A 13,963-nucleotide genomic window follows, 5' to 3' on the forward strand; every position below is an offset into this window, starting at 1 on the left:
TGGACTTCCTTGTAAGCGTATGGATATAATCCTGTCACTCATGATGTTGTACTCCTGTACTTGAGCCAGGCCTCTGTGGAGTGTCTAATATTATATTTTATCTATCTATCTATCTATCTATCTATCTATCTATCTATCTATCTATCTAATTATATTATTATTATTCGTGTGTGTGCATGTACCGTAAAATCAGATCCGACTGGTACAGGAGGAGATTGCCCCTCCTTCTTTGGCAGAGCATCTGATGGATTCAAACTGCTCACCTCTGGGATTGCAGTGCACCTTCTTGCCACTAGGCCACCAGAGCTCACCTGGAGTGTCTAATCTTAAACAGAGCCGCTTCCCCACATTTCCTGAATAGTAATCTAGTGTCTGAGACAGCTCAGAAGCTTGACCTGTGGGAGAGGTCGTTTGAGATGCTTTGTGATTGATTACCAAGCACAGTTTTTTGTTATAGTATTGTTGACCTCCTTCTGTTGACCATAACTTTGTCACCAATGCAAAAAGACGACTCAACATTAACTGTAAAACTTTTTCTCAAGTTCTGGTATTATTTTTCTGCTTGCTTACTTTTGACTGTGTTCTTTTGGATATTTCAATAGTGCTTCAAACTTGCACTGGACCATGCTATTGTTATGTACTGTTGAGTCAATCTGTCTCATAGTTGACTCTCCAGTGGGTTTTCAGAGGCTGTTAATTGCATGGGAGGAGATTGCCCACCTTTCTCCTGGAGAGCAGCTCATGACTTTAAACTGCCTATCTTTGGGTTGACAGTGCAGTTTACTATGGAGGCACCACAGCTCCCTGTGCTGAGCTGTGTTGTTGTTTGCTGTCAAGTTGGAATTGACCCATAGCTGACCCTCCAGTGGGCTTTCAGAGGCAGTAAATCACACAGGAGGAGATTGCTCATCCTTCTTTCGAGGAGCAGCTGGTGTATTTAAACCACATGCCTTTGAGATTGCTGCTCAAATTCTTACCACTAGGCCACCAGAGCTCTCGAAGGTATCTTTTTTTCACTATGACCCTTTGAATAACAAAGAACGTCTGTTCCTGCTTTTGCCATAGTACCTTTCTTCATTAAATTGTTACATATTCTGTTTCTTAAACTAGAAATAAAATACTGATTCTTGACATTGTTCCTAAATATAATTCATCAATTTGAATTATTGTTTCTGACACCTGTTCACTTTTTTTTTTTTTTACCTGTTCACTTTTGAATTGCCATCATCTCAGTCCAGGTCACCACCATGATTCACTTGAACTCTTGCCTTGGCTTTAAACTGGTCTGCCTGTTTCCAAATTCGCTGTTTTTATTCAGTTCTTCACGTATTACCAATAATGAGTGATCTTTGCAAGACAGCTTAATTGTGTGATTTACTGTTTCAGAGTCTCTAGTGACTTTTCCCATTGTGCTTTAGATCAAGTGAAAATGTTTGCCCTCATCTGCATGACTGAGCATGGTATGACTTTGGCTCTTTTCTGCAGTTTCATTTCTACCCCACACCCTCTCTTTTACTTTCTGTTAGTCCATACTGGCTTTCTTCAGCTTTTTGAAGGTGGCAAGACTACCCAGCTTTAGCATCTTCTCACTTTGTCTCCTCTGCCTGGAATGCTTCAACCTCCACTTTACATGGCTTACGCCTCAATTTTTAAGACTTACTGGTTGCTGGTTTTTCTGAGAGGTCTTCTGAGGACATCTAGTTTAAGATTGCCCTCTGGTAGTTAAATCTCAAGACTTAACAGAGTTTTAAAAGATGTGTTTCATACCAGTTTCCCTCACCATATGGTATTACTCCATTAAGGCTGTGTCTGTTTCCCCACAAGACACCATCATATAGCACAGTGCAAGTGCCAGGTACCTGGAGGTGTTTCATGAACATTTGTTGAGTGAATGATTTGTTTCCTCTTAAGAGTTGATATAGAAAGAAGGATCTTATTTTTCTACTAGTAACAATTGTTCTTAGGTGCCATTGTGTGGACTCATTGCAACTCTGCGAAAGGAGATAGGCCATGGAGATAGGCCATATGAAAACATTCCCACCCCACCCCCACCTCATTTTAGGTATTTCTGTGGAGCAGCCTTGGTAACCCATTGAATACTTGAGTCCAAAGCTTTGCAAATTATGCTATCAACTTGGAGTATAATTAAAAGTTAAATATTCTGAAGATAGGCTGTTTGGTCTAAAATTTGATAGGTTACAGACAGGTTAGTAAGAGGTATATATGGACAAGGATCTGGATGTTAGATCAAGTTTAAAGGAAACAGCTTGGATTTTATCTACCAACGTAATAAAAAGTTAATTCTCTGCCATTAAGTAGGAATAGCAAACTGCCCTCCAGAATGATTGTACCATTTTACAATCCCTAAACAGTGTACAAGTGTTCCAATCTTTTCACATCCTCTCCAACATTTATAGCGTACTGTCCTATTAAACTTTGCCACTGCTACTGGGGTGGAATGGTATCTCATTGTAGTTTTAATTGGCATCTGTCTCATTGTTGGAGACAAACCTTTTTGAACAACAGCTTCTGGTCCTTTGTTGGATAGAAAGACAGCCCATTGATAAATGTAAAAATAATTACTTTTTGTTGAATTATAAGTCTGTTTAAAGCCTCCTCACATGCCTCCTATCAGAGCTGCTTCCCATTAGGCCAATTTAATGCTTAAATAAATGGCTTCTGTATGATGCTTTGGTTTAATCAGATACTAAACATTTGAAGGAAGCTGTTAGAACCACATTACAGATTGTTAATGCACAACCTGTCTTTTCTTTGTTTTTTACAGAATGCTATGAACCTACCTCCTGACAAAGCCAGGTTACTAAGGCAGTATGACAATGAGAAGAAATGGGAACTGATTTGTGATCAGGTAAGAAACAGTTACACTTTATCAAATAGATCCTCCGTTCCCCCCCCCCCCCAATATTTTAATTCTGTCAGGAGATGCAGAGATTTGTTTTGTGATGCTTTGCCTTCCTGTTTCTCATGACCAGCGGAAAAGCTAGAAAACAACTTATTTTGTTTGTTTTTGGATTGTTTTACTTCTCTCCTATATCTTCAGACATCTTGTGGTTAGACTTTGGGAAATTTGACCAAGTTTTCAAGCCAAATTTAGAAGAACAATCTCCCTATTTCCTTGACATAGTAATTCAGTAATGTTGTTGGTTGCCATCTAATCGAGCACATGCAGAAGCTGGATTCTACAAAGACTTGTTTGCTGGTTCTGGTGAGGGTGAGGGTAGAATGCTGACTCGCTAATGAGTGTGAGATGATGTGTTTCAGCCTCCTATTTAAAAATAAATTTAGTCAGCAGTATGGGACTACCAAGCCAAAGGTGGGTGCTTTTAATCTGTGGCCCTCAGGCATGGTTCTAATTGTTTATGGTCAGACATTCTTCTAAGTGGTATAGCTCTGGTCTGTCATTTTGCTGTACAGAGGTAATTCGTGGTTGCTGTGAAGCTGAACACTGTGACACTAATGTGTCAAATGTAATAATGGTTACCCATGGTGGACAGTGTTTGGTGGAGCTCCCTGATTACAATAAGCTTGGAAGCAGGAATGGCATCCACTTCCAAAATAGCTTGCCTCCAAAAACCCTATGAACTTGGAGAAATGATGAAAGTGTTCAGGTCTTTCATTCATAGGGTTGCTATGAGTCGTCTATGACTTGACGGCACTTAACAACAATACAGCTGAGCTCATAGTGACTGTATGAACAGAAGACCTGAAGCCTTTCTATAACTGTCATTACTTAGCAAAGTTTGTAGAGTTTTTAGAGGCATGTTGTTTATTAATGGCTGCATAATACAAGTCTTCAAATGTAACTAGCTTTCTTATTCCAATATATTAATGTATAGTCATGCAAGAAGCTGAGTTTAAAAAAAAAATAAAAAAAAACCCTTGCTTAAGCTGATGAAAAACATTATTTAAGATTTTTGCAGTTATTTAACAGCTTTTTAAAAAATTAACAACTCATAAAATTCTATACAAGAGACTAATAGAATGGAAAATCTTCAGTTTTCCTTTTCAACTGTTGAAATTCTACACCTTACAGATCAAATGATAAAATGTGAAGTGTTTCTTTCTAGTTCTTCTATTCCGTTTTTATTTCTTAAAAAAACATACAAAAATATATTAATAAACACACTATTGACATATAAATGTATTCTTAGTATCTACAGCTGTCTCATTCTACCTCTATGTTTATAATAGTGTTCTAATTGGCCATTTTGGATGCTTTCTTTAAAAAAAAATTTTCTAATTGTTATGAGTCTTTGAAAGGTGACTTTAAAGTAAAGAGTCAGTCTCTATATATTAACTTTTTCATCTGATACCAAGTTTCAGTGTAGTTGGAGTCTCCCTCTCCCACCATCCTGAAAACTTCTGAATAGTATAGTAGCTGTTGTGTGTCCTCAAGTTGAAGTCAACTCATAGCTGACCTTCCAGCAGATTTTTATGAGACTTTAAAACTGAATGGGAGAAGATAGCCTTCCTTTTTTTGAGCACCTGGTAGATTTGAACCACGTGCCTTTTGGTTAGCAGTACAACTCCTTACCATGTACCTAACATAGCTTCCTTGAGTCTTCTGCAGAAAAGGGATTTTTCTGTCTTCAGCAGGTAGGGATCCTGAAGTTCACTTGGTGATTCTGAAGGGCTCCTGATATGTAGTTTTATCTTTTTTCCTAAGCTAAACAATAATGAAAAGGTACTCAAAGTGCCTTATTTTTTTTCTTCATACTGAGTGTGAGCTCCGTTAGTTCGAAACTGAACAATATTTACTACTTATATGACTTTTATGCTAGAGAAGAGATATAATTGCTGACACAATTCCCTTCGAGAGTTTTAATTTTTAATAATTTTATCTATTATTATAAGCAAAATGATTTTATAATGACAGTGAATAGAGATAATAGAGGCATTAATAACTACAAAGTTAAAGTAATCACACAATGAAGGAGGTAGGGGTTGTGTGAACAAGTGTAGTTCATGATGGGTTTAGGAGAAAGTGAAGAACATAACTGAAGGGTGGAGTTTTGTCATTGCACTGAGGAAAGGCTAAACCTACCTTCCTCAGCCCAATGGGATTCACTGACAACTCAGTCTGCCCTGCTCCTTTTAAGCTATCTTGTCTTACTGAGTTTTGTATGTCAGAAAGGAAAGAGTGCTGCTGATGGGAGCAGCTGAATATAGTAATCTCTCAGACTAAAAGTAAAACAGCTTAGCAGTTGATGGTCAGGAGATCTTTAGACTTGAGAGAAAAGCAAATCAGTTAATTATGCTTCTGGTTTTCAGGTTCTGAAAATTCAAGTAGTTGTTGTTATTGTTATGTACTGTTGAGTTGGAACCTACTCATAACTGATCCTTAAGTGGATTTTCAGAGGCAGGAAATAGCACAGGAGAATATTGTCCATCTTTCACCTGCAGAGCTGATGGTGGATTCAAACTGCATACCATTGGGTTGACAGTGCAACTTCATACCACTAAGCCACCAGAACTCCCTTAAAGGTTACTGCTCTTAAATGTTAATATTTCTCTTACTAAGAGGCAGTCATCAGAACAGAGCAAGGAAACACTGCATGGTTCAAAATTGGGAAGGGTGTATGCCAGGTATGTGTCCGGTCTCCATACCTTTTCAACCTGTATGCCGAACAGATTATCTAGGAGGCTGGGCTCTATGAGGAGAAATGTGGGGTCAATTCAAGATTGGTGGAAGATCTATCAACAATCTACGTTATGCAGATGACACAACCCTGCTTGCTGAAACTGAGCAGGACCTGACGCGCTTGCTGCAGAGGGTCAAGGACTGCAGCCTCCAATATGGATTGAGGCTCAATGTCAAGAAGACAAAGATTCTCACCACTGGGCCAATTGGCAGCATCAGGATGGATGGTAAAGAGATTGAGATTTTTCATAGCTTTAGTCTGCTTGGTTCCATGTCAACACTCTTGGCACTAGTAGCCAGGAAATTAAAAGATGTATTGCTATGGGAAAGTCTGTTATTAGGGACTCTCCAAAGTACTGAAGAGCAACGGTGTCTCTCTGGAGACTAAGGTGCATCTGATACAAGCCATAGTCTTTGCTATCACTTGTTATGCATCAGAGAGTTGGACAATGACTAAGGAGGACAGAAGGAGAATTGATGCCTTTGAGCTGTGGTGCTGGAGAAGAGTATTGAGGGTACCATGGACTGCTAGGAAAACAAACAGATTCATCCTGGAAAGGGTTAAACTGGGCGGCTCCTTGGAGGCAAGGATTCTGAGGCTCCGTCTAACATACTTTGGACATGTTGTAAGGAGAGACTGGTCCTTGGAGAAGAGACAACATGCTTGGGTGGGTGGAGGGACGGCGCAGGAGGGGAAGGCCCTCTATGAAGTGCATTGATTCCATGACTGGGGTAATCGGGATGGGTGTATTGGAGACAGTGCGGTTGGCACAGGACAGAGCAGGATTTAGGGCTGTTGTACATAAGGGTCACTATGAGTCACAAGCGACTCAATGACACATAACAACAACAAACCAACAAGACTCGTGCTTATTAGGTGATTTTAGGGGTAGGGATGCTGTACATTTTGGGTCAGAGAAAGCTGAGTTCTCAGAGTACCTCTGCTAAATGATTAAGCAGTAGTAGTTATCCAGATTTCTGGATAATTTAAACTGTGGTGTACATTAAACTAGTGTTGATGGCCATAGGTTCCATGCTTGCAAAATCTAGTCCAGGAACCATTAAAGGTACCCTGCCTGAGCAGAACTGGGAATCTGACCTTGACATTTGTCTTGTTGCTGATGTGATTTGTTTTATGGGGATAGCTTGGCATGGCTCGACCTTGCCCCCTAATGGCAGGTGATGGCTTTGTATGGTTGCGCTGGGGAAGTGTAGAGAATATGGGGTAAGATGAGGGTCTTGCCCTTTATCGCTTGATCAGAGTGATATGGGAGGGAGAAGGAGGTTGGAGAACAGAAAAGGCAAAACTGAAGAGATGGCAGGAACCCATACCCAATTAGTCTTGGCTTCCTGTGTTAAACACTTCAGGGAGATTGGATTGTGAAGCTTGGCGTGCTGCCTGGTCTGGACAAGGAGAGAGGAAGGGCCTTTCTGCCACTTGGCAGAGCTGAGTCCGGGTTGGGCTCTAACAAACTGTCTTCTATGAGAGTGCAGAGATGGTTGCTGTCTCATGTTTTTCATCGCAGTTCACTCTTGCCATTAGAAGCACCTAATTATTAAAAGTACGATTCTTTTTAAAGCCTTCCCTTGTTTCTAATACTAATTATTTAAAATCTAAATAAGACTTATAGAATAATTTTGTATTATTAGTTAAGCTGGTTTGCAGCCACAATAAAAAGTTTCCCCAAAAATGATGTTACAAATTTATTTGTGATAATTTTTCTTTTAAATTAAACATCTCTGATTTAGATCCCATTAGAGCCCTTTTCTACCATATGAACAAATAGTGTTGTTGACGGTGCTGTCAGGTAGGTTCGGACGCATGGTGATCTTATGCACAACAGAACGAAGCATTGCTAGGTCTGTTGCCATCCTCACAATTGCTCTTCATGAGTGTGTTGTTGTAGCTGATACGTTATTTCCTGTGGGCCATCGGATTCTAGATGATTGTGGCTTGTCTGTGGGCTGTCTAGCCCCCTGCCTTTGAGTTGATCGTACTCATAGTGACCCTGTAGGACAGAGAACAACTTCCCCATTTGGTTTCTTTGGCTGTCGTTTTCACAGAATTAGAAGGCCCCTGCTTTCTTCACACAGTGGCAGATGGGTCCAAACCACCAAACTTAACTTGGCAAACACTAAACTGGGGCTTTAGGAGTACCAGAAGTAATAAATTAGCAATAACACTGGTATTGGTGGGATTTTATTTCTCTCCCTCAGTACTGCTGACAGCCTTATGTTAATGATATTTGAACCAGCATATCAATGGCATAAATATGGGCAAAATGTTGCGGGGGTGGGGAATAGTTTTATCAACAATAGCCCCCCCCCTCCTCCCCCACCTATGCGCTTAACCGGCCCTCAGCCCCTGTGCCCACACTGTAGGCTTTGATTCTGCATTTAACCACCCCAGGTTCTTTCTTCCAGCTGTTGGGTTGCAGACAGCCACAGCCGCCCTCCTTCCCTGCCCTCTTGCCCTTCTCCTGTGGCGTGCAGGCATTTTACTATATTTAGTGTTGTTTGATGTTAAATTATTTCATTGTTTGCTGTGCTCTCATAATTCTGTGGTATGTTGGAGTGCTATTTTAAAATCATGAGTAGTTTTTCATGATCTGTTTACTTCTTTTAAATATATCTCTTTCTATCTTTACTATTTTTCTTCTGCCATTTTGATATTTGATCTTTCTCCTGTATGTAATACTCTTTTGACTATGTATTGTTTGTTTTTATTTTTTGGGTATGTGCTTAGTCTTTTTTCCTATGTTTCTTATACGGAGCTCTGGTGGCCTAGAGCCAAGAAGCTATACTGCAATCCCAAGGTAACTTGGTTCAAGGCCATCAGCTGCTCTGCAGGATAAGGAGGGCACTTTCCTCCCATGCAGTTAACTGCCTCTGAAAACCCTCTAGAGAGTCAGCTATGGGTTGTTTCTGACTCTGCGGTACATAAAATCAGGTGTCCTATAGAAAGATTTCTCTATATCCATATAAGGTACTATAAATGACTAATAATTATTTAATATTTTCTTTTGCCTAGTTCATATTTCCCAATTTATCTTAAAATGTTCCTTTCCCTGTTATGAAATCAGAATCTAGTCTAGGATTCCAAGTTGCATCTGACTCTTCTATTTTCTTAAATATTTTTTCACCTATTGCTGTTATGTGCTGTTGGAACTGACTCATAGCTCATAGCTCTGGAGGGTTTTCAGAAGCTATAAATGACACAAGAGGAGATTGCTCATCTTTCTCCCATGGAGTAGCTCGTGGGTTAGAACCACCTACCTCTAGATTGGCAGCATAATTCCTTACCCTCTAGGTCACTAGAGCTCCCTATCTTTTAATATAAACCAGACTTTAATTCATGGTGCTCCTCTGTTGAGATCAAGGAAACCTCTTTTAAAGGTTTCACTTTGTACATTTATTTGAGTTCCTAGTGATGTGACTGAGTTTTCTGTTAACTGGAGCTTATGTTTAAAGGATATTGATGTGGTGCATCTTTGTCTAGATGGTTATCCTAGCTTAGATAAGGTATGGTTGTCCTTGCATAGATAAGACTGGGCCCCCAGGTTAGAGTGATGATAGCCGGATCTTTCCACTGTTTCACCTTGTGACAGAGAGGAATCTATATGTTGTTCTTTTTGGCACCATACATAAGGTCCCATCAATTGCTATTTTTTGAAGTAATTTTGTATGACAAGTGAGTTTTCTGTAGCTTCCTCTTTTGAGTATCATTCTTAGCTCATGGATTTTCATAGAGTGAATGTGATTAGATCAATGTGATAACATTTTTAGGGTTCATATTCTTAATACTGTGACCTGTGGGAATCTTCTTGCTGACTTTTGTGTCCCTTTGACATGATGCAATTACATTTTTAGAACTTGTCTTGAAAGTTTAATTTATAATTTCCTTGCCTCAGACTCAGAGCAAGCTATTGTTCTAAGGAGCTATATTTTAATACACTAATTTCAGCTTCACCCTCCAGCTTGTCTCCTTTCCATTTGACTGAGGAGGGAAAGAACATGTAGATGCTTGCTGGGGGAGTTTTCGGCACCAGACCTGGAAGGGACACACATCACCTATATACTCTGTTCATTTGGCCAGAGCTTCAAAGGGAATAGGAAATGTAGTTTAACTAGTGACCATGCTCAGAAAGAAGAAAATTCTTATTAATAAATAGTAAATTTTAGTGCCTAAGTTGGTGATCTGATACTTAATATTTACTTTTGGTTTTATTTGAGATATATGTTTATTTTACTCTTTGACTAGATACTTCCCTCATATAGGTGAGAAAAAGCAAAGAATGAGATACAAAGGGAGAAAGATGGGCAGTCAACTTCTGTACTGTCCACTGCCTATGAAAACCTTCTGGAAGGTCAACTATAAGTTGATTCTGACTTGATGATACTTAACAAAAACAATGTAAGTTGGAAGAATTAATCTGATCAGTTTCTGCTATGTTCCAGCGGTGTGCCAGCCAAGAATTGAACATGTCTGTTCTTGCTAAAAAAGAAAAGTATTTTGTGTCTCTGGCTTTCTTCAGTTAGACATTTTAAGGAACTATCCTTTCCCAGTGTCTCTGGACTTGAAAAGAAGGAATGAATGTTTGTTGGCTAGTTCGTGTTAAATCGAAGATGGCTTTCTTTTTGTTTTCCTCCTGAAAGCAGTGGGCACTCTTCCCCAGCAGGTCTTTCTCCAGACATCTAACTCTAAAACGCTGAAGAAGCAATTGAATGAGTGACTGCCAACTCTCTGGGAATTGAACTGTCTTTCATTTACTTTTTTAGGAGCTCTGCAATATTGAGTCCGAACCTGAAAGTGAGTTGACATCTTTCCTCTTCTAGTAGAGTCACTGGTTCATATCGCTTCATTACTGTGGAAGATACTGATCCACAGGGGTGGATGGAGAGGGAAAGAGAAAAAGGAAAGTAGCTAAGATAATGGGAAACTCATTGCTGCCAAGTCAGAACCAGCCCATTTAAAGGCTGTAAATCACACCAACAGAGATTACCCAGCTTTCTCCAGTGCAGCCATTGGAGCATTTGAATCTCCAGAGTGTGTCTTTTGGGTTGGCAGTGTAACTCTCTTTGACCTGCACCCCCAGAAGAAGAAGAGAGGGCCGTAACTGATCCGTTTACAGTGAATCCTCTTGGCAGCTTGGTGTAAATGCATTGTCAGAAGTGTGATTTAACATCAAGACCAGAGCAAGCAGCCCAGGGCTCTTGTCAGTTTTGAAGCTTATTTAGGTTATCTTTTGCCAACAGGAGCATCACGTTGCCTGTCTTCCTTCCTGTCTGGTAACACAAATGGAATTACAGAAATCTTGCCCCCCAAAAGGCATAATTGCCTGAACAGTCTTAGACAACTTGTTATGTTGTTTGGAGTAAACATATTTCATAAACAAGGAGGTGCTATCAAAGGAAATGGATGTGAGGAGGAATGTGCCATCAGGACTGGAGGAAGACTCATCAGTAACCTACGTTATGCAAGACACTACAAGACCTACAAGACACGTTCTTGCTGAAATTGAGGCAGACTTGAAGTGCTTGCTGCAGAAGGTCAAGGACTATAGTCTTCAATATGAATTGAAGCTCAACATCAAGAAGACAAAGATTCTAACCACTGAGCCAATTGGCAGCACTGTGATGGATGGAGAAGAAATTGAGGTTGTTAACAGTTACAGCTTGCTTGATTTCACAATCAACACTGTAGGCACCAGCAGTCAGACACTCAAAAGACAAATTGCATTAGGTAAAGCTGCTGTCAGGGACCTTTCCAGAGTACTAAGAAGCAACAATGTCAGTCTGGAGACAAAGGTGAGCTGATCCAGGCCGTGGTCTTTGCGGTTGCTTGCTATGCATCAGAGATATGGATAATGACTAAGGATGATTAAAGAAGAATTGATTCCTTCGAGTTGTGGTGCTGGAGAAGAGTCTTGAACGTACCATGGACTGCCAGGAGAACAAATAAGTCTGTCTTGGAGAGGGTGAAATCAGGTTTCTCCTTGGAGGCTAGGATTTTGAAGCTCTATCTCACATAACTTTGGGCACATTGTTAGGAAGGACCAGTCCTTGGAGAAGGACATGATGCTTGGAAGGGTGGAAGGACAGTGCAGGAGAGGAAGAGTCTGGATGAGATGGATTGATACAGTAACAGAAGGGAGTAGGCATATTGAAATCAGTGAGACTGACTCAGGACAGTGCAGGCTTCAGAGCTGTTGTACATAGAGTTGCTATGAGTTGCAGGTGACACTCGATGCCATATAACAACAAAACCAACAGTGATAAGAAGCTGTGTTGGAATCCCAAAGACACACAGTTTGAATCCATCAGTTAATCTTCAGGAGAAGGATGGGCAGTTTCCTCCTGTGCAATTAATTTCCTCTAAAAACCCGCTGGAGGGTCAGCAATGGGTCAGTTCGAACTCAGTGGTACCCAACAACCATCTATAGAAGGATGGGAAGTGTCCCCCATGTGATTGATTGCCTCTGAAAACCCGCTGGAGGGTCAGCTGAGGTTCCGCTCTGACTCAATGGTATACACAACCATGCCATCTAATGTGCATAGGCTACATTAAGGTTGACTTTTTTCTCTTAGGAAAATTTACTAAGTAAATTTAAGTGAATTATTAAGGTATAGTGGAGGTTTGGGGTAGAGCAAATAGCACTAGAGATATGCTGTTCATACCCTCACTGAGGTGCCTTGAAAAACAGATGCTGATCTGTTTTCAAGAGATTGCCACCTTGAAAATGGTATGGACTCCTGTCATGACAATAATACCTAATCACATATCCCTTCTAAACAGTTTTCTCCCTCATCTGTTCCAATGCAATATGCATTATTTATCCATCCTTCTCAGTCTCCCCCGAACCCTGATGTCAGTCCTGTTTTACAACAGTGGCACTGTATTTGTCCCTGTGTGACTGAGATAGTTCACTCAGCATAATGTCCTCCAGTGTCACCCATTTTGAATAATATTTCATGAGCTCCTTGTCTTACAATGCAGCGTAGTATTCCATTGTGTGAATATACCACAGCTTCTCTATCCATTTGTTTGTTGATCAGCACTTAGGTTTTTTCCAACTCCTTGCTATTGTGAACAAAGCCACAATAAACATGGGTGTGCATATATATATATCTGCTTGGGTGGCAGTTATGGTCTCTTTGGGGTATATTTCCAGTAGTGGAATTGCTGGGTCAAATGGTATCTCTATTTGCAACTTTTTGAGAAAGTGCCACACTGCCTTGGAAGTCTGCATAGTTTAGTGGACCTGGGGAGAGGGATTGTAAAACAATGAAAGAAGTTTTCTGTTACTTTTCAAAGAGAAGAGTGTACGGAGGAGGAAAGTGCAGCAATGAATGAACGGAATCCAAAGTCTCTGTAAATTTTCATTAGAATTAATGATAATAAAAAAGTAAAAAAGAAAAAAAAACCCAGAAAACTGGAGCAGTCTAGTCTGCATACATAGGGTTACTAAGAGTCAGACTTGACTCAGGCAGTTAAAAACATTAAAGTATGTTAGCTATGAATATCTACTAGGTAGAATAAATTCTGCTGTGCATTGTCTTACCACTTAAAAATGGACTCAATTCTGGCTTTGGCAGGCTGTTTTTATTGGCTGTTTCTCAAAAAGTCAAATGTGAATGGTACTATCTAACAAGTGTTTGAGTTGGTACTGTAACTGAGATTTACTTGTGCCTGGTAGGCAAAATTTGTATGTTTTCAAAAGTACTGTAAAGAATTAGAAAAGATAAAAGAAAATTGCCAGGAGATGACCAGGCTTACCATATGATGGTGGCTTCTTCACCATTAGATCAGTTAAATGACTTATTGAAAATGTGTTGTGAAGAGTCATGTGCTGGGTACTGTATGTACATCACTTCCAAAAATGTTTGACTAAGTCTTCAAAAGAAGAAAGAATATGTCTGTCACAAAAACTCTTATACACACCCACCCCTTGGCACTCTCTGGAGCATTCTTTACAGATCTTGATGAACATTCAAGGAAAGACAGTGCTCTCTAGAAGTTAGTTAGTTTCTGGAGCCATTGATTCACACACACACACACACACACACACACACACACTCTCTCACTCTCTCTCTCTCTCACCTGTCATAGTTGGAAAATGTCCTCAGCAGAGGTAATTGTAGAACTGCCTATTTTCTACCAACCCCCTCAGTTCATCTTCATCAGATAATGCCTGCGAGCTTGGGGTAATGATTAGTTCTAACCACATAAATATGGTTTGCTTCATCTCGTTATCTGAAGATTAAAAGAAAGATATAAAGTAGATTAGAATGTGTCTGTCT

General features: G+C 40.0%; 1 protein-coding gene across 1 annotated transcript in view; it reads left to right on the forward strand.

Moving 5' to 3' along the window:
* The window catches only part of FMNL2 (formin-like 2), a 375,555-nt gene that overhangs the window by 210,004 nt on the left and 151,588 nt on the right, over positions 1-13,963 (forward strand). Inside the window, exon 2 of the mRNA XM_006880775.1 lies at positions 2,786-2,869. Coding sequence (XP_006880837.1) covers positions 2,786-2,869 — 84 coding nt within the window. The remainder of the gene's footprint in view (positions 1-2,785; positions 2,870-13,963) is intronic.

The sequence above is a fragment of the Elephantulus edwardii genome, unplaced genomic scaffold (assembly GCF_000299155.1).
Source record: "Elephantulus edwardii isolate Elephantulus edwardi_28Jun2011 unplaced genomic scaffold, EleEdw1.0 scaffold00010, whole genome shotgun sequence".
NCBI classification, from domain to species: domain Eukaryota; kingdom Metazoa; phylum Chordata; class Mammalia; order Macroscelidea; family Macroscelididae; genus Elephantulus; species Elephantulus edwardii.